At 43.9% G+C, this 25,025-nt stretch overlaps 1 protein-coding gene across 4 annotated transcripts in view; it reads left to right on the top strand.

Moving 5' to 3' along the window:
* The window catches only part of LRRFIP2 (LRR binding FLII interacting protein 2), a 171,216-nt gene that overhangs the window by 59,805 nt on the left and 86,386 nt on the right, over window positions 1–25,025 (top strand). Inside the window, exons 7-12 of one of the 4 annotated variants that reach the window (XM_068121705.2) lie at window positions 1,682–1,720; window positions 3,257–3,334; window positions 3,645–3,683; window positions 4,029–4,085; window positions 14,788–14,868; window positions 22,969–23,013. In XM_068121705.2, coding sequence (XP_067977806.1) covers window positions 1,682–1,720; window positions 3,257–3,334; window positions 3,645–3,683; window positions 4,029–4,085; window positions 14,788–14,868; window positions 22,969–23,013 — 339 coding nt within the window. The remainder of the gene's footprint in view (window positions 1–1,681; window positions 1,721–3,256; window positions 3,335–3,644; window positions 3,684–4,028; window positions 4,086–14,787; window positions 14,869–22,968; window positions 23,014–25,025) is intronic. The other 3 variants (XM_068121707.2, XM_068121706.2, XM_068121709.2) reach the window with 3 other exon arrangements.

A 25,025-nucleotide genomic window follows, 5' to 3' on the forward strand; every position in this document is an offset into this window, starting at 1 on the left:
GCCCATCTCTCCCTTTACCAAACATCCCAGATTTCTCAGCCAAAGCCAGAATGTTTAGTCCATCTAAACGTAATGGTGAGAGAGACAGACAGACAGAGACAGACAGAGACAGACAGACAGACAGAGACAGACAGACAGAGACAGACAGACAGAGACAGACAGACAGACAAACAGAGACAGACAGACAGAGACAGGCAGAGACAGACAGACAGAGACAGATCCTTTTACAAAGTTACTACAACAACAGGCATTTTAAGGCCATTTTCCCTGCTCGAGCGGGGGTTAGCCTCATCCAGGAAGAGGTAACGATGAGGGCCCTACCCTCTTAAAGAAATTCTGAGTGCTTGCTTTCATTCCACTGGGAAGTCCCACTTTTCCACCTTGGTGCACGACATTGAGTAAGAGGTCTGGGGGTACACAAACCCACCAATAAATCATAAGAACCGAACAGTAAATAGAAGGGCACTCGGTAGAGCACACACCTTCACCAGGCTGAACAGTTTACGTTTTGTATTCCACTGAAAGGCCGGATGTGGATATTCTCCAAAATCTAATCAATTCATCCTTGTCAAACACCCAACCTGACCACCGAGTTTTGTCCGAATCCGTCCATAACTTTTGAGACATCCTGCTCACAGACAAACAGGTGAAAACACAACTTCCGTCTACCCTCGGTGACGGTGGTAATAAAGCTAAACATGTGGATTAGTTTGTAAAGGAGGAACAGTCCCAAAGCAAGATGCATGGATTAGCTTGTGACGGTCAGACTGTGCCAAAGGTAGACTAAAGCATAACACACGAACACCTCATGAAGGAGGTATCGGGGAAGTGCTCCTTATCCTTCACACGCACACACTGTTTGTGTGTGCTGTGTATGGGCACTCGCATCCAAAGTTTCAGCTCGTGTAGCCATTGGTGTCGAGTGCTTTTCCATCTCCGACTCTGATTGTATGCAGGAGGGACTGCTTCCATGATTATGGGGTTGCTTTGACATCTGCTTCAGGAATCTTGTGCCAGGAGGTCTCGAGGGTCCAGGCTAAAATAGGAAGCCCTTTTATTTTGTGCCATCGTTTCCATAAATGGCAAAACTTCACTACGAATGGAGTTTTTATCATTTCCTTCATTCATATATGCCTTGAGGCATATAAGAGACATGCTGATGGAATCGAACAACACCTGGATAGCTTGCTTACGTCTGCATATGACCTATTAGGCTTTCTAAACACTCGGCTAGTTCCATATGTGACTTATTGCCAAGAACATACCTGATTCCGTCGGATCTTTGAAGGTAGCAGAGTCCAAGCCCGATTCATAATTGGATGGGGGACCTCCATGGGTGTCCATAGGCCCAGGGATAGGCAAGTGGAGACCGAGCACGGTTCATAAATCGGATGTAGGAACTCCATGGAATGCTGGGTATCGTAAGCCGATGAATGGGAGGATATCTCGGATGCCAATGTGCTCTTGAGCTGTGTGCTCATGGCTTTGCTTCCCTCCACTTTAACACATCTCGTTTCTCACGTGTACTTTGTAATTCTTGTGTACGACCTTCATCACGAACCCCTGCGCTCTGGCTCGTGTAACCCGCAGCTCCTGTACACTCGTTGGGAAATGTGAAAGAAAATGAAGGTTGTTTGAGTTCGTATTTGGTCTTCGTTTTTACAAACACTTGTTCCTACAGGACGATTCATCACGTCGCAAACACAAGAAATCTGACTCGGTCTGTAAGAGAGACGTTGTCGCTTTCCTTTACATTGCGCATAATTCTATTTTATCCCGCTTTTCCCTTTATTCCAAGATATTTGTAAATGGGGTTCGAAAAGGGTCAATATTTGGAACTCATTGGCACGAACTGCTCTTTGTTTGTAATACTTGTTTGATTGACTTGTTAGCTTTGCTTACGTCGTGACTTGTTGGTTCAAAATGTGCTTGAATCAAACACGATCTGGCATGTAAACGATCCGTCATGTCAACGATCCGTCATGTCAACTATGCATCAGGTAAACGATCCGGCATGCACACGATCCGGCAGGTAAACGATCCGTCATGTTAACGATCCGTCATGTCAAAGATCAGTCATGTCAAAGATCAGTCATGTCAAAGATCAGTCATGTCAACGATCAGTCATGTCAACGATCAGTCATGTCAACGATCCGTCATGTCAACGATCCGTCATGTCAACGATCCGTCATGTCAACGATCCGTCATGTCAACGATCCGTCATGTCAACGATCCGTCATGTCAACTATGCATCAGGTAAACGATCCGTCATGTCAACGATCCGTCATGTCAACGATCCGTCATGTCAACGATCCGTCATGTCAACGATCCGGCACGTAAACGATCCGTCATGTAAACGATCCGTCATGTCAACGATCAGTCATGTAAACCATCCGTCATGTCAACGATCCGTCATGTCAACGATCCGGCACGTAAACGATCCGGCATGCCGGATCGCATCTTCTGCCAACTTTGTGATTTCCCACAGTCAGGGTCCTATGGCCTGAAGTTGTGAACTGGAAATCTTGTCCTCCATGAGCATGTCAATAACACATTGATTAACACTGTGTTATTCATTCCATCACCATGCATGGCTCGAGTGATTAACATGGTGTTATTCATTCCATTACCATGACTGGCTCGAGTGATTAACACGGTGTTATTCACTCAATCACCCTGTATGGCTCGGGGTGATTGATACGGTGTTATGCACTCAATGGCCGTGCATGACTTCAGTGATTAACACGGAGTTATTCATTCCATCACCATGCATGGCTTGAATGATTAACACGGAGTTATTCATTCCATCACCATGCATGGCTCAAGTGATTAACACGGAGTTATTCATTCCATCACCATGCATGGCTCAAGTGATTAACATGGTGTTATTCATTTCATCACCATGCATGGTTCGAGTGATTAACACGGTGTTATTCACTCAATCACAATGCATGGCTCGAGTGATTAACATGGTGTTATTCATTCCATCACCATGTATGGCTCAAGTGATTAACACGGAGTTATTCATTCCATCACCATGCATGGCTCGAGTGATTAACACGGTGTTATTCACTCAATGACCGTGCATGACTTCAGTGATTACCACAGTGTTGTTGACTCTATTGTCACAGCTTTACTCACCCTTCCACCCCCCAACCACTCCCCACTCCACAGGTCCTGATCACTACTTATTTGAATCCTTTGTCCATCATTCCAGTGTTTATTATAACATGTGAATTGTGTCTGTTCTTCACAGAAGGCAGAGTCCGATGTGTCCAGTGTGTCCAGTGTCTCTAGCCAGGAAAGTGCTGGTAGCATCACGAGAAGCAGTCCGGTTTGTCTGAGCATCATTTCCCTTCCACTAACATGACGACTCCAGCACGACCTGTCTTGTACCGAACCGGTGCTTTGGCTCTTTTGAACATTTGCTGAGAGCGTTTTGTTCCTCGAGTGAAGTGGCATGCCAGCTCAGATGATCTCTTGCGAAAATTGTGGAACAAGCATCGACTGGAGAACTTGTTGAAGGAGTTTTGAACTAACAGCACGTGAACCTTGCTAACAGCACGTGTGATCCTTTTCCTTGCCGTAACACGTGTTGAGCCACACCTTGGCCAATGTCATCTAACGTATTTGTTCTTACGCAGGTGTACAGGAGTAAATCCAAACGGAAGAGTGGTTCCAGAGTATGTATGTTTGTTTCCTCCTAAATATGTCCATCACACTATCATCGTGTCCTGCTTACAAAAGGCACCATTGATTCATTTTATGTGAGGCCTTCCTGCCATGATAGCCTTTTTCGTCCGCTGTTTTCCATGAGAAAAAGTTTCAAGGCTCAAATAGATGTTAAGCAACTGGTGTTTTTAAAGTTGATGTCATTTTCTTAGAGCTGATATTTCTCAATTACTCAGTCGAGCTGCCACCACTTGGGACCTCCAAGCTCATGTTGGCACAAACCCAGAGACTGTGCTTCCTCCTGAAGGATTAGGCAGGGAGATTGAGCAATATGTTTTGCCTTTTCTCTCTTCCAGCATAATGGGTACAACGAATGGGCCTTCGATGATTACGAAAGCTTCACTTCGAGCACGGTGCGTGCGGACATTTGATGTATGGTCTCCATGTTTCTCATTCCATCTTTGTTCCATGTATGGTCTCCATGTTCCTCATTCCATGTATGGTTTCCGTGTTCCTCATTCCATGTATGGTTTCCGTGTTCCTCATTCCATGTATGGTTTCCGTGTTCCTCATTCCATGTATGGTTTCCGTGTTCCTCATTCCATGTATGGTCTCCATGTTCCTCGTTCCACGTAGGGTTTCCGTGTTCCTCATTCCATGTATGGTCTCCGTGTTCCTCGTTCCACGTATGGTCTCCATGTTCCTCGTTCCATGTATGGTTTCCATGTTCCTCATTCCACGTATGGTCTCCATGTTCCTCGTTCCACGTAGGGTTTCCGTGTTCCTCATTCCATGTATGGTCTCCATGTTCCTCATTCCATGTATGGTTTCCGTGTTCCTCATTCCATGTATGGTTTCCGTGTTCCTCATTCCATGTATGGTCTCCATGTTCCTCGTTCCACGTAGGGTTTCCGTGTTCCTCATTCCATGTATGGTCTCCGTGTTCCTCGTTCCACGTATGGTCTCCATGTTCCTCGTTCCATGTATGGTTTCCATGTTCCTCATTCCACGTATGGTCTCCATGTTCCTCGTTCCACGTAGGGTTTCCGTGTTCCTCATTCCATGTATGGTTTCCATGTTCCTCATTCCATGTATGGTTTCAGTGTTCCTCATTCCATGTATGGTTTCCGTGTTCCTCATTCCATGTATGGATTCCGTGTCCCTCATTCCATGTATGGTCTCCATGTTCCTCATTCCATGTATGGTCTCCGTGTTCCTCATTCCATGTATGGTTTCCATGTTCCTCATTCCATGTATGGTCTCCGTGTTCCTCATTCCATGTATGGTCTCCATGTTCCACGTTCCATGTATGGTTTCCGTGTTCCTCATTCCATGTATGGATTCCGTGTCCCTCATTCCATGTATGGTCTCCATGTTCCTCATTCCATGTATGGTCTCCGTGTTCCTCATTCCATGTATGGTCTCCGTGTTCCTCGTTCCATGTATGGTTTCCATGTTCCTCATTCCACGTATGGTCTCCATGTTCCTCGTTCCACGAAGGGTTTCCGTGTTCCTCATTCCATGTATGGTCTCCATGTTCCTTGTTCAATGTATGGTCTCCGTGTTCCTCGTTCCACGTAAGGTCTCCATATTCCTCGTTCCATATATGGTCTCCATGTTCCTCGTTCCATGTACGGTCTCCGTGTTCCTCGTTCCATGTACGGTCTCCATGTTCCTCGTTCAATGTATGGTTTCCGTGTTCCTCATTCTATGTATGGTCTCCATGTTCCACATTCCATGTATGGTTTCCATGTTCCTCATTCCATGTATGGTTTCAGTGTTCCTCATTCCATGTATGGTTTCCGTGTTCCTCATTCCATGTATGGATTCCGTGTCCCTCATTCCATGTATGGTCTCCATGTTCCTCATTCCATGTATGGTCTCCGTGTTCCTCATTCCATGTATGGTTTCCATGTTCCTCATTCCATGTATGGTCTCCGTGTTCCTCATTCCATGTATGGTTTCCATGTTCCTCATTCCATGTATGGTTTCCGTGTTCCTCATTCCATGTATGGTCTCCATGTTCCACGTTCCATGTATGGTTTCCGTGTTCCTCATTCCATGTATGGATTCCGTGTCCCTCATTCCATGTATGGTCTCCATGTTCCTCATTCCATGTATGGTCTCCGTGTTCCTCATTCCATGTATGGTTTCCATGTTCCTCATTCCATGGATGGTTTCCGTGTTCCTCATTCCATGTACGGTCTCCGTGTTCCTCATTCCATGTATGGTTTCCGTGTTCCTCATTCCATGTATGGTCTCCATGTTCCACGTTCCATGTATGGTTTCCTTTGTCCTCATTCCATGTATGATCTCCGTGTTCCTAGTTCCACGTATGGTCTCCGTGTGCCTCATTCCATGTATGGTCTCCGTGTTCCTCGTTCCATGTATGGTCTCCATGTGCCTCGTTCCATGTATGGTCTCCGTGTTCCTCATTCCATGTATGGTCTCCGTGTTCCTCATTCCATGTATGGTTTCCATGTTCCTCATTCCATGTATGGTCTCCGTGTTCCTCATTCCATGTATGGTTTCCGTGTTCCTCATTCCATGTACGGTCTCCGTGTTCCTCATTCCATGTATGGACTCCGTGTTCCTCATTCCATGTATGGTCTCCATGTTCCTCATTCCATCTTTGTTTCATGTATGGTTTCCGTGTTCCTCGTTCCATGTATGGTTTCCGTGTTCCTCGTTCCATGTATGGTCTCCATGTGCCTCGTTCCATGTATGGTCTCCATGTTCCTCGTTCAATGTATGTTTCCTTGTTCCTCGTTCCATATACAGTCACGTGAAAAAGTAAGTACACCCCATATAAAGTTTTGACTTTTTCAACATATTTCAACATACAGCTATTTGATCTTAATTTCAACAATATTGATAGATAAAGGTGATATAATATAACAAATATCATGAAACATTTACATTTTGTAGTCCATTGTATAATTTAAATAAACATAAATGCAAATTTCGCATGTGGAAAAAGTAAGTACACCCTTGGCTCTAATAGGTGGTATTGCCCCCTTTGGCAGAAACAACCTCAAGTAGGCGTTTCTTATAACTGTCTACCAGTCTCTGACATCGACTGGGAGAAATTTTTGCCCACTCCTCCATGCAGAATTCTTTCAGCTGTGCGATGTTTGAGGGGTTTCTTGCATGCACAGCTCGTTTCAGATCCCCCCACAACATCTCGATGGGATTTAGATCCGGGCTTTGACTTGGCCATTCCCGAACCCTCCATTTCTTTCTTTTCAGCCATTCCTTGGTGGATTTACTAGTACTAGGGCATGCCCGTACTATATATAAGCTAGGACGTGCCCGTACGTGGGTGCCGGTTCCTTGCCAAAAAAAAAAAAAAAAAAAAATTTGTGTAGGGGTGTGTGTGTGTAAACATCCTCGGGCGTGCCCGTACGTGGGTGCAAAAAAACATGCGTGCAAACAACAACAACAAAAAAAAACTTTGAAACCACGTGGCAGTAACGACCACAGAACCCCCCCCCCCCCCTCTATTTACATGAATGGTTTGGTCCATTCGCAACGACCACAGAACCCCCCCCCTCTATTTACATGCAATGGTTTGGTCCAAAGCGAACGGTTTGGTCCATTCGATGTGATTCGATGATTCGATGTGAATGGTTTGGTCCATTCGCAACGACCACAGAACCCCCCCCTCTATTTACATGAATGGTTTGGTCCATTCGCAAAGCCAAAGCGAACGACCACAGAACCCCCCCCTCTATTTACATGAATGGTTTGGTCCATTCGCAAAGCCAAAGCGAGCGACCACAGAACCCCCCCCCCCCCCCCTCTATTTACATGAATGGTTTGGTCCATTCGCAACGCCAAAGCGAACGGCGAACGGCTAAATCGCCATAGCTCGGTAAGTACTTGTCCGATTAATTTCAAACCTTGAAAAGGCACATCCTCGGGTCCCCAGCAATATACCTGGCAAGTTTCAAGTATATCGGACCGGTAGTTGTCGAGAAACAGCGGTCACAGACAAACAAACAAACGTACAAACGTACAAACGTACAAACGTACAAACAAACACACAGAGATTACTGGAATTATAGATAGATGTTTAGGGTCATTGTCATGTTGCAAGGTCCACCTTCGGTTGAGCTTCAACTTTTCCGACAGATGGCCTCATATTATCCTCAAGCACCCTCTGGTACAATGAAGAATCCATAGTTGATTCTATGATGGTGAGCTCCCCAGGCCCTGATGCAGCAAAGCTGCCCCAAACCATAATATTTCCACCACCATGCTTTTCAGTTGGTATCAGGTTCTTGTGGTCAAATGCTGTCTTTGGTTTTTGCCAAACATGTCTTCTGGTACTGTGGCCAAATAGCTCTACCTTTGACTCATCTGTCCAGAGCACATTGTTCCAGAAGTGCTGGTCTTTGCCGAGGTGTTCATTGGCAAACTTTAGTCTTGCCCTGATGTTCTTTCTGGACAGCAAAGGTTTCCTCCTGGCACACCTCCCATGTAGATCAAATTTGTGCAGCCTCTTTCTAATGGTAGACTCGTGCCCTTTGACATCAACAGTGGCAAGAGCTACCTGTAGGTCCTGTGATGACCTTCTGGGGTTCTTAGAGACTTATTTAATCATCTTGCGGTCTGCTCTCGGGCTGAACGTGCTGGGGCGGCCTGGCCTGAACAAGTTGGCAGTTGTTTGGAATCTTCTCCACTTGTAGATGATCTTCCGGATAGTCGATTGATTGATTTCAAATTGTTTGGAGATCTTTTTAAATCCCTTCCCAAACTCGTAGGCATCTATAACCTTCTCTCTGAAGGCCTCAGAGAGCTCTTTTGATCAAGGCATGGTGACGCCGCACACTTCAACAACAAAGAGCAAACCAAACTAAATGTCTGAGTTTTAAATAAGACAGGTTCCTCCAAGATCCTCTCTAACGATGTTCTAATCATTTGCACCTGAGCTGGTGCACCTGATTCTAATTTTAGGTATTTGAAGTAGTGATAAATGTAGGGGTGTACTTACTTTTTGCACATGCGAAATTTGCATTTATGTTTATTTAAATTATACAATGGACTACAAAATGTAAATGTTTCATGATATTTGTTATATTATATCACCTTTATCTATCAATATTGTTGAAATGAAGATCAAATAGCTGTATGTTGAAATATGTTGAAAAAGTAAAAACTTTACATGGGGTGTACTTACTTTTTCACGTGACTGTATGGTCTCCATGTTCCTCGTTCCATGTATGGTCTCCGTGTCCCTCATTCTATGTATGGTCTCCATGTTCCATGTTCCATGTATGGTTTCCGTGTTCCTCATTCCATGTATGGTTTCCATGTCCCTCATTCCATGTATGGTTTCCATGTTCCTCATTCCATGTATGGTCTCCATGTTCCTCATTCCATGTATGGTCTCCATGTTCCTCATTCCCTGTATGGTCTCCGTGTTCCTCATTCCATGTATGGTCTCCATGTTCCTCATTCCATGTATGGTCTCCATGTTCCTCATTCCATGTATGGTCTCCATGTTCCTCATTCCATGTACAGTCTCCGTGGTCCTCGTTCCACGTATGGTTTCCGTGTTCCTCATTCCATGTATGGTTTCCGTGTTCCTCATTCCATGTATGGTTTCCGTGTTCCTCATTCCATGTACGCTCTCAGTGTTCCTCATTGCTTCCCTCGTTCCATGTATGGTCTTTAAATGTACATCATTTTGTGCCCATTGGTGACTGAATGACTATCGACATGCACGTTTGACTTTTTTAGTAGGTGCCAGGTTATTTTGTTTCATAGTACTTCATTGTGAGGATTCTCATCACGGTCAATATATATTTCAGAACTTTTAACACCACATGTTTACCTGGCTTTTGTTGCTCATGTTAACATGTCGGTATTCCGTAAACTTGACTGATTTCTCTCTTGTTCTTTTTTTGCTCCATCAGAATTATGTCATTCTGCCTGTCATTCTTAGAAGAATGACAATGACACTGATCACTCCAATAAGTGTCATAAATAATAAGTTCCAGTAACATGCTCGGTGTCGACATTGTGCTCCAGAGCCGTGGATCCATCATCATGGAAATTAAACATCAATCGTGTTTCATTGATGGCACTGATGTTGTTTGGGGGTTATTCCAGTTGGACCAATCTCTGAGCGTGCGCTCTTCCCATGCACAGTTACCAATGGCAGTGGAGGAACACTTGTGTTCATTTAATGAATTTAATGAGTTTGTGTGCGAGACATCACTTGTTAGCAGCTCGTTTGTCCACATTGCCCCCACGTTGCACTCCCGTGTTACCTCGATTGGCCCCATCAGACTGACCGGGTGTACGTATAATATAAATGATGCAGGTGCTTTTATGGACAAATATGGAACATGTCAACAGTTCCTAAAGATACACTCCCTCCCCCACCTTCTCATCCCACACCCTTTGGATCTAGTAGCATCACTTGGATCTCGTAGCATCACTTGGATCTCTAGTAACATCACTTGGATCTGGTAACGTCACTTGGATCTCTAGTAGCATCACTTGGATCTCTGGTAACATCACCTTGATCTCTCGTAGCATCACTTGGATCTAGTAGCATCACTTGGATCTAGTAGCATCACTTGGATCTAGTAGCATCACTTGGATCTAGTGGCATCACTTGGATCTCTAGTGGCATCACTTGGATATCTGGTAACATCACTTGGATCTAGTAGCATCACTTGGATCTCGTAGCATCACTTGGATCTAGTAGCATCACTTGGATCTCCAGTAGCATCACTTGGATCTCGTGGCATCACTTGGATCTGGTAACATCACTTGGATCTCTAGTAACATCACTTGGATCTGGTAACATCACTTGGATCTCCAGTAGCATCACTTGGATCTCTAGTAACATCACTTGGATCTCTAATAGCATTAATTGGATCTGGTAACATCACTTGGATCTCTAGTAGCATCACTTGGATCTTGTAGCATCACTTGGATCTGGTAACATCACTTGGATCTCTAGTAGCATCACTTGGATCTCTGGTAAGATCACTTGGATCTAGTAGCATCACTTGGATCTCTAGTAACATCACTTGGATCTGGTAACATCACTTGGATCTCTAGTAGCATCACTTGGATCTTGTAACATCAATTGGATCTCTAGTAGCATTACTTGGATCTGGTAGCATTACTTGGATCTAGTAGCATCACTTGGATCTAGTAGCATCACTTGGATCTAGTAGCATCACTTGGATCTCGTAACATCACTTGGATCTCTGGTAAGATCACTTGGATCTCTGGTAAGATCACTTGGATCTCTGGTAACATCACTTGGATCTGGTAACATCACTTGGATCTCTAGTAGCATCACTTGGATCTCTAGTAACATCACTTGGATCTGGTAACATCACTTGGATCTCTGGTAACATCACTTGGATCTGGTAACATCACTTGGATCTCGTAACATCACTTGGATCTCTAGTAGCATTACTTGGATCTGGTAGCATTACTTGGATCTGGTAGCATTACTTGGATCTGGTAGCATCACTTGGATCTCGTAGCATCACTTGGATCTAGTCGCATCACTTGGATCTCGTAACATCACTTGGATCTCTGGTAAGATCACTTGGATCTCGTAACATCACTTGGATCTCAAGTAGCATCACTTGGATCTCGTAGCATCACTTGGATATCTAGTAGCATCACTTGGATCTCTGGTAAGATCACTTGGATCTCTAGTAACATGACTTGGATCTTTAGTAGCATCACTTGGATCTCTGGTAACATCACTTGGATCTCTAGTAACATCACTTGGATCTTTAGTAGCATCACTTGGATCTCTGGTAACATCACTTGGATCTCGTAACATCACTTGAATCTCTCGTAGCATTACTTGGATCTGGTAACATCACTTGGATCTCTAGTAGCATCACTTGGATCTCGTAACATCACTTGGATCTCTGGTAAGATCACTTGGATCTCGTAACATCACTTGGATCCCTAGTAGCATCACTTGGATCTCTGGTAAGATCACTTGGATCTCGTAACATCACTTGGATCCCTAGTAGCATCACTTGGATCTCTGGTAAGATCACTTGGATCTCGTAACATCACTTGGATCTCTTGTAACATCACGTGGATCTCGTAACATCACTTGGATCTCTTGTAACATCACGTGGATCTGGTAGCATCACTTGGATCTCTAGTAGCATCACTTGGATCTCGTAACATCACTTGGATCTCTTGTAACATTACTTGGATCTCTGGTAAGATCACTTGGATCAAGTAACATCGCTTGTATCTCTAGTAACATCACTTGGATCTGGTAACATCACTTGGATCTCTAGTAACATCACTTGGATCTCTGGTAAGATCACTTGGATCAAGTAACATCACTTGTATCTCTAGTAACATCACTTGGATCTGGTAACATCACTTGGATCTGGTAGCATCACTTGGATCTCGTAACATCACTTGGATCTCTTGTAACATTACTTGGATCTCTGGTAAGATCACTTGGATCAAGTAACATCGCTTGTATCTCTAGTAACATCACTTGGATCAAGTAACATCACTTGTATCTCTAGTAACATCACTTGGATCTGGTAACATCACTTGTATCTCTAGTAACATCACTTGGATCAAGTAACATCACTTGTATCTCTAGTAACATCACTTGGATCTGGTAACATCACTTGTATCTCTAGTAACATCACTTGGATCAAGTAACATCACTTGTATCTCTAGTAACATCACTTGGATCTGGTAACATCACTTGGATCTCTAGTATCATCACTTGGATCTGGTAGCATCACTTGGATCTCGTAACATCACTTGGATCTCTTGTAACATTACTTGGATCTCTGGTAACATCACTTGGATCTCTAGTAACATCACTTGGATCTCTGGTAAGATCACTTGGATCAAGTAACATCACTTGTATCTCTAGTAACATCACTTGGATCTGGTAGCATCACTTGGATCTCTCGTAGCATCACTTGGATCTAGTAACATCACTTGGATCTCTCGTAGCATCACTTGGATCTGGTAACATCACTTGTATCTCTAGTAACATCACTTGGATCTAGTAGCATCACTTGGATCTAGTAGCATCACTTGGATCTAGTAGCATCACTTGGATCTAGTAGCATCACTTGGATCTAGTAGCATCACTTGGATCTCGTAACATCACTTGGATCTCTGGTAAGATCACTTGGATCTCTGGTAACATCACTTGGATCTCTGGTAACATCACTTGGATCTGGTAACATCACTTGGATCTCTAGTAGCATCACTTGGATCTCTAGTAACATCACTTGGATCTGGTAACATCACTTGGATCTCTGGTAACATCACTTGGATCTGGTAACATCACTTGGATCTCGTAACATCACTTGGATCTCTAGTAGCATTACTTGGATCTGGTAGCATTACTTGGATCTGGTAGCATCACTTGGATCTCGTAGCATCACTTGGATCTAGTCGCATCACTTGGATCTCGTAACATCACTTGGATCTCTGGTAAGATCACTTGGATCTCGTAACATCACTTGGATCTCAAGTAGCATCACTTGGATCTCGTAGCATCACTTGGATATCTAGTAGCATCACTTGGATCTCTGGTAAGATCACTTGGATCTCTAGTAACATGACTTGGATCTTTAGTAGCATCACTTGGATCTCTGGTAACATCACTTGGATCTCTAGTAACATCACTTGGATCTTTAGTAGCATCACTTGGATCTCTGGTAACATCACTTGGATCTCGTAACATCACTTGAATCTCTCGTAGCATTACTTGGATCTGGTAACATCACTTGGATCTCTAGTAGCATCACTTGGATCTCGTAACATCACTTGGATCTCTGGTAAGATCACTTGGATCTCGTAACATCACTTGGATCCCTAGTAGCATCACTTGGATCTCTGGTAAGATCACTTGGATCTCGTAACATCACTTGGATCCCTAGTAGCATCACTTGGATCTCTGGTAAGATCACTTGGATCTCGTAACATCACTTGGATCTCTTGTAACATCACGTGGATCTCGTAACATCACTTGGATCTCTTGTAACATCACGTGGATCTGGTAGCATCACTTGGATCTCTAGTAGCATCACTTGGATCTCGTAACATCACTTGGATCTCTTGTAACATTACTTGGATCTCTGGTAAGATCACTTGGATCAAGTAACATCGCTTGTATCTCTAGTAACATCACTTGGATCTGGTAACATCACTTGGATCTCTAGTAACATCACTTGGATCTCTGGTAAGATCACTTGGATCAAGTAACATCACTTGTATCTCTCGTAACATCACTTGGATCTGGTAACATCACTTGGATCTCTAGTATCATCACTTGGATCTGGTAGCATCACTTGGATCTCGTAACATCACTTGGATCTCTTGTAACATTACTTGGATCTCTGGTAAGATCACTTGGATCAAGTAACATCGCTTGTATCTCTAGTAACATCACTTGGATCTGGTAACATCACTTGTATCTCTAGTAACATCACTTGGATCAAGTAACATCACTTGTATCTCTAGTAACATCACTTGGATCTGGTAACATCACTTGTATCTCTAGTAACATCACTTGGATCAAGTAACATCACTTGTATCTCTAGTAACATCACTTGGATCTGGTAACATCACTTGGATCTCTAGTATCATCACTTGGATCTGGTAGCATCACTTGGATCTCGTAACATCACTTGGATCTCTTGTAACATTACTTGGATCTCTGGTAACATCACTTGGATCTCTAGTAACATCACTTGGATCTCTGGTAAGATCACTTGGATCAAGTAACATCACTTGTATCTCTAGTAACATCACTTGGATCTGGTAGCATCACTTGGATCTCTCGTAGCATCACTTGGATCTGGTAACATCACTTGGATCTCTCGTAGCATCACTTGGATCTGGTAACATCACTTGGATCTCTGGTAAGATCACTTGGATGTAGTAACATAACTGTGGAAGACATGATCACATTTATTGCTTTTTAAAAGCACAACTGACCTCTCGGTTTGTCATGAATTTAGCTCATACTTTGCACTTCCCTTCATCGTGCTTGTCCATCGCTCATTGATCTTCACCCTGCTTGTCTATTCCTCGTTGCCATGGTTATTTTGGCTTCCTGACCTCCAGAGGTCAAGCAGCAGGGTGCTCTCCAAGACCCCGAAGTCCCACACTGCTCGGGCGAGCTCCTCTCGTCGTACGAGTCCCACGGTGAGACGACCCCACGCACTCTGCGCATTTGCCGTGATCGGATACCTTTCATATTTAACCTCCAAGTTGCACTTGTCACCTTACTTTCACAACCTTTAACCTCATTTCTAATATCCTTGTGTTTGGGAAGAGTCGCTGAGAGTGAATGACTCGTTTGGTTTGCATTGTTTTCTTTGCCATTGTAATCGGTACTACATTGTATTGGTTTGGACATCTAACCGTGTGAACTTCAAAATGAATGGGCCATAACACACTGGCTTGTTTTTGCCTTTACATATCTTACCTTTACATATCTTACCTTTACCTGTGATGAACACTCTTACCAACTGTCGAGAATAGAGGTTGATATCATCTCTTAATGCAATCTCTCTGCATTTCCTATTACTGATATCTCGTCCATCTATTTATTAGGTACGCAAATCTGGTGAAGGGTTTGAATACCCCTAACCCCTTTATATCATTCACATGTGTACTTGTCATTTTATTTCCTCCTTTTGCTCCTACCTCTTCCCAAGCCTTCTTTCCTTCTTTCCAACCAATCCCACGCCTCCTTACCCTCGTATATCTCTCCCACCACTCCTCCTTCTCTTCTTCCCACCACTCTGTCCCTTTTGTCCCCTTTGCCACGCTGCTCAACCCTCCACACCATGCTTATGTAATAAATAGATGGCTCCCTTGTAATTGTAACCTGCTGTGCTTTCCTTCTCTCATACTGACGACGATAAATACATCTCTCCTCGATTCTCCTATCTCACTGGCGAGGATTGACGAGTGTTATGAAGGTGGAGGCCATCGGAATTTGGGGCCTGCTTTTAGTTTGGACTTGCAAGTTGAACTCCAATTCTTGACAGTTGGCATTCTTTCAGATGTGGCACCTGCTTGTGCGGCACCAGAGCAGCGGCTCATGTGCATTGAGCCATGCATTGCCTTCTGATATTCCTCTTGTTTCTTTATTTATTTACTTTACTTCTAACCTCCCTTCCTTCACCTCGTACCTAATCGGGTCTGCAGTCATTGAACGATGACTGCTCTTCACGGCACAACCATCGCTACACACAACTCGTGCCGGTGAGCCTGACGGACCGGAAACCGGGACCCTTGACGTTAACCTGTCGCCCCTGTGCACGTTAACGTTTGCGGATCATCTCGTACGAGTCCCGTATTTTATGCTTGCGTTTTGGAAACCCTTTTTCATGAACAATGTACAATATGGGTTTTTCATGTCCATCTCGTACGAGTCCCGTATTTTATGCATGCGTTTTGGAAACCCTTTTTCATGAACAATGTACAATATGGGTTTTTCATATGTCCATCTCGTGCGAGTCCCGTATTTTATGCTTGCGTTTTGGAAACCCTTTTTCATGAACAATGTACAATATGGGTTTTTCACGTCCATCTCGTGCGAGTCCCGTATTTTATGCTTGCGTTTTGGAAACCCTTTTTCATGAACAATGTACAATATGGGTTTTTCACGTCCATCTCGTATGAGTCCCGTATTTACCTTCGCAAAAGCGGAAGGTTATGTTTTGATCGCTGTGTATTTATTTGTATATCTGTGTGTGTGTATGTTAATCGCATAACTCAAAAAGTATTCAACCGAATTGCATGAAATTTGGTGGGATGATTGGTTATTATACGGGACACATTTGATTAGATTTTGGGAAACAGATTTGCTCAAATTCTGACTATTTTTAACTCGATCGTATTTCACTCAAAGTTATGAGCGACTGAAGAAGAAGATGTCCATCCAGGACGTCATCACTATAACGCGATCTCCCGCGATCATTTCAACCTCAAAAAAAATTATAATTGCAGATTTGACAATAGATGAGGCATATTAACAAACGAATGAAACAGATTTGCTCAAATTCGGACTATTTTTAACTCGATCGTATTTCACTCAAAGTTATGCGCGACTGAAGAAGAAGATGTCCATCCAGGACGTCATCACTATAACGCAATCTCCCGCGATCATTTCAACCTCAAAAAAAATTATAATTGCAGATTTGTCAAGAGATGAGGCATATTAACAAACGAATGAAACAGATTTGCTCAAATTCTGACTATTTTTAACTCGATCGTATTTCACTCAAAGTTATGAGCGACTGAAGAAGAGGATGTCCATCCAAGACGTCATCACTATAACGCGATCTCCCGCAATCATTTCAACCTCAAATGAAATTCAAATTGCAGATTTGTCAATCGGGGAGGCATATTAACAGACGAATGAAACAGATTTGCTCAAATTCTGATTTTTAAAAATCGATCGCATTTCACATAAAGTTTGAGGTACTAAAGAAGAAGAAGATTCGTTTAGCTTCGATTTTGGAATCGATCGGGTCAAAGGTCAAGGTCAAGGTCATGAAAAGGTCAAAATCGTCTTTTTACCATAGCGCGGTCAATTTGTGTCCAATTTGTATGAAACTAATGCCAAAATGTTCAGAATTCAATGCCCAATCTTGTGATTTGTATGTCTGTGTGTGTGTGTGTGTGTATGTTATTCGCATAACTCAAAAAGTATTCAACCGAATTGCATGAAATTTGGTGGGATGATTGGTTATTATACGGGACACATTTGATTAGATTTTGGGAGCAATCGGGTCAAAGGTCAAGGTCAAGGTCACGAAAAGGTCAAAATCGTATTTTTACCAAGTACAGAACAGTAGCTGCGGCGAAGGTATGCGCTCTACCGAGTGCCCGTTCTAGTTTATGCATGCGTTTTGGAAACCCTTTTTCATGAACAATGTACAATATGGGTTTTTCACGTCCATCTCGTGCGAGTCCCGTATTTTATGCTTGCGTTTTGGAAACCCTTTTTCATGAACAATGTACAATATGGGTTTTTCATGTCTATCTCGTTTTCACAAGCACTCCGTGATTGGTGGAACTGCCAAGTTGCCTTGCTCACCTGTCCTTGCACCTCCAAGGGTGTTCGTTGTGCCAACGTGGTCATCATTTTCACTTGACTTGCCATTACTCGTAATGATTGCTTCCTCTTGTGCTGATTTGTCGGAGTTCCATGATTTAATATTTCCATTCATTGATTTCTTGATTTGTAGGTTTTGTGCACAATAAGACTCTCGCCACTGATTCCACCTTTTGTTTCGTCCAACACACTTTACTTGTTGTTCATGTCAATAATTTATCCAATTATTGCATCTTTCCTGCAATCTCTTTCCTTTGTACCTTCTCATCTTTGTCCCTGCTCCATGGCCTGCGATCAGCTATCGGGCCCACCATCAAGAAGGGGTTCCGTATCGGAACAGGTGGCTCGCACATCTCGTAGGTCAAGCCCTCTATCTCATTACGATGACACCTCGGCGTTCGAGCTAGCAGGAGTAAGTTTGTGATCTGGTAGAGAGACAGGTGGCGTTTGCCAAGATGTCTCCTCAACCCTCCTCCCTGGATCCCCCATCCTAACACTTTCATTTTGATAACGACAATAAAGCAAAGTTTGTCCTTTTCAAAGTCTGTAGTCCAGAGTTTTTCTGGTCGGCCGATGGGAAAAGACCGCAGTGGAATGTTTTTTTTGGCCATTTCATGTCTTTGGTTATTTTGTTGTAAATGCACAATTTGATTTGTATGTTTACCTGTTTAGTTCAGTAATAGCCAAACACTTCGCTCGTCTTCCAGTGTTTGCTCCTCCCCCCCCCCCCCCACCCACACCCTCCCCCCCATTACACCTCAACCCATCCCCCTTTGATCGATTCCCCTTTTCTCCCGTTCCCTTTCTCGGTTGCCTGCAACCTTCATTACCCAACTTTGCAATAATCCTTTTCCTTCACTATTTTTTTTTGCAAACTTAGTCGAGGCTCGTGGAAGAGCTGGAGCTGAATGGAAGGGAACAAAGTGGAAGGGGAAAACACCAACAGCAGAGAAGAGAGATCAAGGCGAGGGGGAGAAGGGCACAATGGGGGTGAACAGGCTGAAACACAGCAATACGAGGAAGGGGAAAGCGTCGGTGAAACAGAAAAGGAAGATACCACCTGACGAATAACAAATGAAAAGAGGTGAGAGGGGAAAATCACAATAACATGGAACAAGGGAGTGTGTGGGAATGGGTTTGTTTCGGGTAGAAGACATCATGAGTATGGATGGGTGGTGCTTTGAGGTAGTGGTGAACAGTCGGCTTGAAACCCTTGAGGGAAGAATGGGACTGAACAGACTGAGGAGGTTGATTCCACAGGTGAAAGAATAGAGGAACAAATGAGTGGAGGTGAGCAGTGAACCTGAATTTGCGTATGTGCCCTGTAGAAACCTGCGAAGGATAGAGCCAAGATATGGCAGAGAGTACAAACAACAACAACATGCATTTTAAGGCCATTTTCCCTGCTAGAGCGGGGGTTAGCCTTGCGGTCCCCATGACAATCTTCTCCATTTTGCCCTATTTTCTGCATCTCTCCTTGTTAACCCCCTTGCCCGCATTTCTTCTTCCACCATCTTTAGCCAAGTCTTTCTCGGTCTTCCCCGTCCTCTACTTCCTTCTACATTTATTTCCATCACTCTTCTCAACCAGTCACTTTCATCCTTCCTCAACACATGACCAAACCATCTCAACCTGTTCCTCTTCACAGCATCAATCACAGGCTCTATTCCCATCATCTTTCGCAATTCATCATTTGTCTTCCTCTCTCTCAACGATACTCCGCACATCCACCGAACCATTCGCATTTCCACCCTTCCCATCCTTCGGTGCTGCTCTACATTCATGACCCCTTTCTCGCTCCCATAAATCATAACACTTCTCACACATGCAGCATACACCTTTCCCTTCAGCTTCAACGACACTCCCCTCCTCATCAGCACGCCACTCAGTTCCCGAAACTTCTTCCATGCACATCTCACTCAAGCAACCGTTGCCGAGTCTGATCCACCTTCTCCATTCAGCATGTCTCCCAGGTAGCAAAATGTTTTCACACTTTCCAGCTTCACGCCATCTCCAAGATCCAACTCAACATTTCCTCCATCTGCAGCTCCCTCTGTGCACACCTCACATTTGAATGTAGCTGCCACACTGGTTAATGACCCTCTCAGACCACTACATTTTTGATGAACCCACTCAGCGCACATTGTACATTGAATGGAGTTCACTCCGATACCCTTCCTGCACACAGCACATGGCCACTTCCCAGTTCTTCCCACCTCACCACATGCTTTACCACTTGCCATCACCTTCGTCTTTCCGATATTCACCTTCAGACCTTTTGTCTCCATACATTCCTTCCACGTGTTCATCTTTTCCTTCAATCCATCCATACTTTCCGCAATCAACACCAGATCATCTGCATACAACAACTCCCACGGTAAACCCTCCTTTACGTTCTGAGCCAGCACCTCCATGACAGCTACAAATAGTAGTGGACTTAGTACCGACCCCTGATGCACTCCCACCCTCACCTCAAACTCACCACTGTTCCCGTCCTTCGACCTTACAGCTGTGCACGCTCTTTTGTACATTGCCCTCACGACTCTGATCTACCATTCCTCCACTTCTAACTTCCTCAATGCCCATGTCAATACTTCACGTGGAACCCTATCGAATGCTTTCTCCAGATCAACAAACCCAAGAAACAACTTCTTCCTCTTCTCCATGTACATCTCCTGCAACTGCCTCACAATAAAGAGCGCGTCTGTCGTTCCTCTTCCTGGCATAAATCCAAACTGCATTTCGTCGATCTTCACCTTCTTCCTTATCCTCTTCTCCAACACCCTTTCCAATACCTTCATTCCATGCTCCAATAACTTTATCGCTCGGAACGAGCCACACTCCAGAGGGTCACCTTTCCCCTTGTATAGAGGGATGAGGGTACTCGGTTCCCAATCCACTGGAATGCGGCCTTCTTTCACCACCAGATTACAGATCTCTGTCATTTTCTTCACACCCCAACTTCCTGCTGCCTTCAACATATCTCCCACAACTCCCGTCGGCCCTCCCGCTTTTCTACTCTTCATTGCTTTTATCGCTTCAACTTCCTTCTCAGTTATCTTCTCTGCCGGTCCTAAAACTGGGTTACTCTCTATGTTGCCATCCCATTCATTCTCTGCATTCAACAGCATTTCCATATATCTTTAACATCTTCCTTTAATTCCATCTGGGTCCACAACGATTTGTCCCACTTCATCCTTCAAGCAACTCACCCCCATCACATCACACCTCTCTTTCGCTATCTGCTTTGCAATCCTGAATACCGCTCCCTGACCCTCTTCTGAATCCAAGCGTTCTCCGAACATTTTCCGACATGCCTCCTGCGCCTTTGCTACCTCTTTCTTTGCAGCCTTCTTGGCTGCCATATAACTTTCATGCTCTGCTTTTTCTGCTCCCGTATCCTTCGCCTTCTGCCACTCCTTGAACTTCTTCCTCTTCTCGTCAATCCTCTTTCCAACTTCATCATCCCACCACCATGTTTCCAAGTGCCTCAGTGGTCCTTTTGTCCATCCACATACCTCACCAACGGTTCCCAACAGACTATCATTCATTGACATCCAACCACGTTCAAGCTCAACCACATCATCCTCTACCCTACGCAGCCTCTCTTTTAATGCCTCCCTTACTGTCACCTCTTTCAACCTCCACACCTTCATTCTCGGTTGGTACTTCACCCGCCGAGCTCTCCTCGCACCTTTGACCCTTATGTCACAGACGACCAAGTGGTGCTGTGAAACAGCCTCCTCCCCCGGGATCACCTTTGTGTCCCGGAGGTGCACCCTATCTCGCCTACGCACCATCAGGTAGTCAACGGTTGTCGTCGACCCACCTGGCGTGTATGTAACAAGCTTATTATCCCCTTTCTGGAACTGAGTATTACAAATCAACAAATCAGCTCCATCAGCAAACTCCAAAATCCTTTCACCTTCTCCATTTCTCACACCATATCCGTAACCCCCATGAACTCCCTCAAAACCGACCATACTCCTTCCCACATGTCCATTTATGTCTCCTCGTACCACAACAACTCCCTCATCTTTCACGTTTTCCATCAGCTTCTCTATTGCACACCAGAACATGTCCTTCTCTTCATCGCTCCGACCGACCTGCAGAGCATATCCCGAGATGACGTTCACCAAGAGCTTTCCAATCATCATTTTCACCATCATCAACCTATCACTCACTCTAGTCACACTCACCACACTGTCTACAAACTCCTCAGAAAACAGGACACCAACGCCATGCACGCCCTCCGGGCACCCTTGCCACACAAACTTGTATTTCTGTCCCTGCCTACCCTTCACCATTCTCACACCACTTCCCATCCATCTCATCTCTTGCACACAACATATGTCCACTCTTCTTCTGACCAATACTTCCACCACTTCTCCTGATCTCCCTGTCATTGTCCCTACATTCCATGTCGCAAACCTCAGAAACCGATCTCCACTTCGGGCTGTACCCTGCCCATATGTAGTAGTAATTGTCATGGTTCTCTTTTTGAGGCAATGTTTTATTGGCTGGATGCCCTTCCTGACGCCAACCCTCTTAGTCGCCTCTTACGACACGCAGGGATACGGTGTACCTATTCTAACCATGGTACACACCGGGAATAGGGCAGAGAGTACAAGACCATAAAGGAGGTCGTAGAATACAGAGGGGGGCACCAACCAGCATGCGATGTGAGAGTCACAGGCCTAGACACAGCTTCACCATGAGAGATTCCATTGGTTTTACTTGCTTTACAAGGCATCAAGAAGGGCAGGTGTGATGTAGGGGCGCCAGCCCAAAGGGGAGAACAGTACTCCAAGCTACGAATGAAGGTCTTGTAGGTTGTCAAAAGTTGAGATTGGCCAAGGAAAGATCTTCCATGACAAAGAATGCCCAGTTGGCGGCTGGCTTTGGAGGCCATCTTGGAAATACGATTTGCCCAAGAAAGAAACCTCTATTATTTTTCCCTAACGTCGTGAAGTATTTTTCCCTCCCATTCTGATTTGTCATTTCCTTTGCCCCTTTTTTAACCTGTTCTGCCCATTTTTTATCTTTATTTTTCACATAATCCCAACTTTTCGATTTCAATCACCAACTTTTCATTTCCCATACCTCCCCTTTTACCTTTATCTATCTTTTTTGCCCTCTACCAGATATTAACTATCTGTTATTTGCTTTCTCAGCTCGATGATCCCACCGACGGTGAACCCTTGGAAAGTACAGCCAAAGTGAGTGAGTGGGAAATAATTTATTTAAAGTGATTGTTTTACCATGCTTTGTTTGTTACTTGCAAAATCGAAGATTTTTCAAGTATATTGGTCGGTTGTGTTTGTGACTCTGTCTGTCTGTCTGTCTGTTTGTTTGTCACCGGCCTACAGGTCACAATTTTCAACCGATCTTCACCAAACTTCACCAAGTTGTAGAGTTCGTCAAAAGCAAGAAGCCTATTGTTTTTGGGGTCAATAGGTCAAAAGGTCAACATAGGCCAAAGGTCACCAAATTTGCTAAACTTCTAAAATCCTCAATTTTCATCCGATTGACTTGAAATTTGAAGACCACTTGCATATCTGGTCACTGAATTCGACCATCCAGCATTTTTGAGGTCAGCATAGGCCAAATGGTCAACATAGGCCAAATTTCTAAAATCCTCAATTTTCATCCAATTGACTTGAAATCGGAGAGGACTTGCATATCTGGTCACTGAATTCAACCACAAAGTATTCTTGAGGTCAACATAGGCCACATAGTCAACATAGGCCAAATTTCTAAAATCCTCAATTTTCATCCAATTGACTTGAAATTTGAAAAGGACTTGCAGATCTCATCACTGAATTCAACCACAAATTATATTTTCGGTGAACATAGGCCAAAAGGTCAACATAGGCCAAATTTCTAAAATCCTCAATTTTCATCCAATTGACTTGAAATTTGAATAGGACTTGCATATCTGGTCACTGAATTCAACCACCAAGTATATTTGATGTCAACATAGGCCAAAAGGTCAACATGGGCCAAATGGTCAACATAGGCCAAATTTCTAAAATCCTCAATTTCATCCGATTGACTTGAAATTTGAAGAGGACTTGCATATCTGGTCACTGAATTCAACCACCAAGTATTTTTGAGGTCAACATCGGAAGGTCAACATAGGCCGCATTTCTAAAATCCTAAATTTTCATCTAATTGATGTGAAATTTGAAGAGGACTTGCATATCTGGTTACTGAATTCAACCACCAAGTATTTTTGAGGTCACTCTCGGCCTTGGTGTTGGGCAAGCGGCTAGGGTGAGGGCTTAGGATCCTAGGATCCTGGGTTCGAATCCCGGTCAATCGCTGAATTAACACCAGGGGGGTTGACTCAGCCTGTCATCCTTCCGAGGTCGGCTAATTGAGTACCAGTTCACTGGTAATTCCCTGTTTGTCGTTGAAGGCGGCAAAAAGGGTTGGCGTCAGGAAGGGCATCCGGCCGTAAAACATTGCTTCAAAAAGGGGACCGAAAAACAACAACAACCACGGTCCCCGAAAAAGGCCAACCCCCGCTTGCGGGGAAAAATGGCCTCTAAAGGTGGTTATACTATAGGCCAAAAGGTCAACATACGCCATCATGTATCATTGGAAAACTTTTGGGGGGGGAGAGTGGATTTTGCAAGTATCGTGCTACGCATGACGTCTTCTTGTTTGTTTGTTACTTGCAAAATCGAAGATTTTTCAAGTATATTGGTCGGTTGTGTTTGTGACTCTGTTAGTTTGTCACCGGCCTACAGGTCACAATTTTCAACCGATCTTCACGAAACTTCACCAAATGGTAGAGTTGGTCAAATGCCAGAAGCCTATTGTTTTGGGGATCAATAGGTCAAAAGGTCAACATAGGCCAAAGGTCACCAACTTTGCTAAATTTCTAAAATCCTCAATTTTCATCCGATTGACTTGAAATTTGAAGACCACTTGCATATCAGGTCACTGAATTCAACCACCAAGTATTTTTGTGGTCAACATAGGCCAAATGGTCAACATAGGCCAAATTTCTAAAATCCTCAATTTTCATCCAATTGACTTGAAATTTGGAGAGGACTTGCATATCTCATCAATGAATTCAACCACAAATTATATTTTAGGTGAACATAGGCCAAAAGGTCAACATAGGCCAAATTTCTAAAATCCTCAATTTTCATCCAATTGACTTGAAATCTGAAGAGGACTTGCATATCTGGTCACTGAATTCAACCACCAAGTATCTTTG

The sequence above is a fragment of the Myxine glutinosa genome, chromosome 7 (assembly GCF_964187855.1).
Source record: "Myxine glutinosa chromosome 7, kmMyxGlut1.1, whole genome shotgun sequence".
Classification (NCBI taxonomy): Eukaryota; Metazoa; Chordata; class Myxini; order Myxiniformes; family Myxinidae; genus Myxine; species Myxine glutinosa.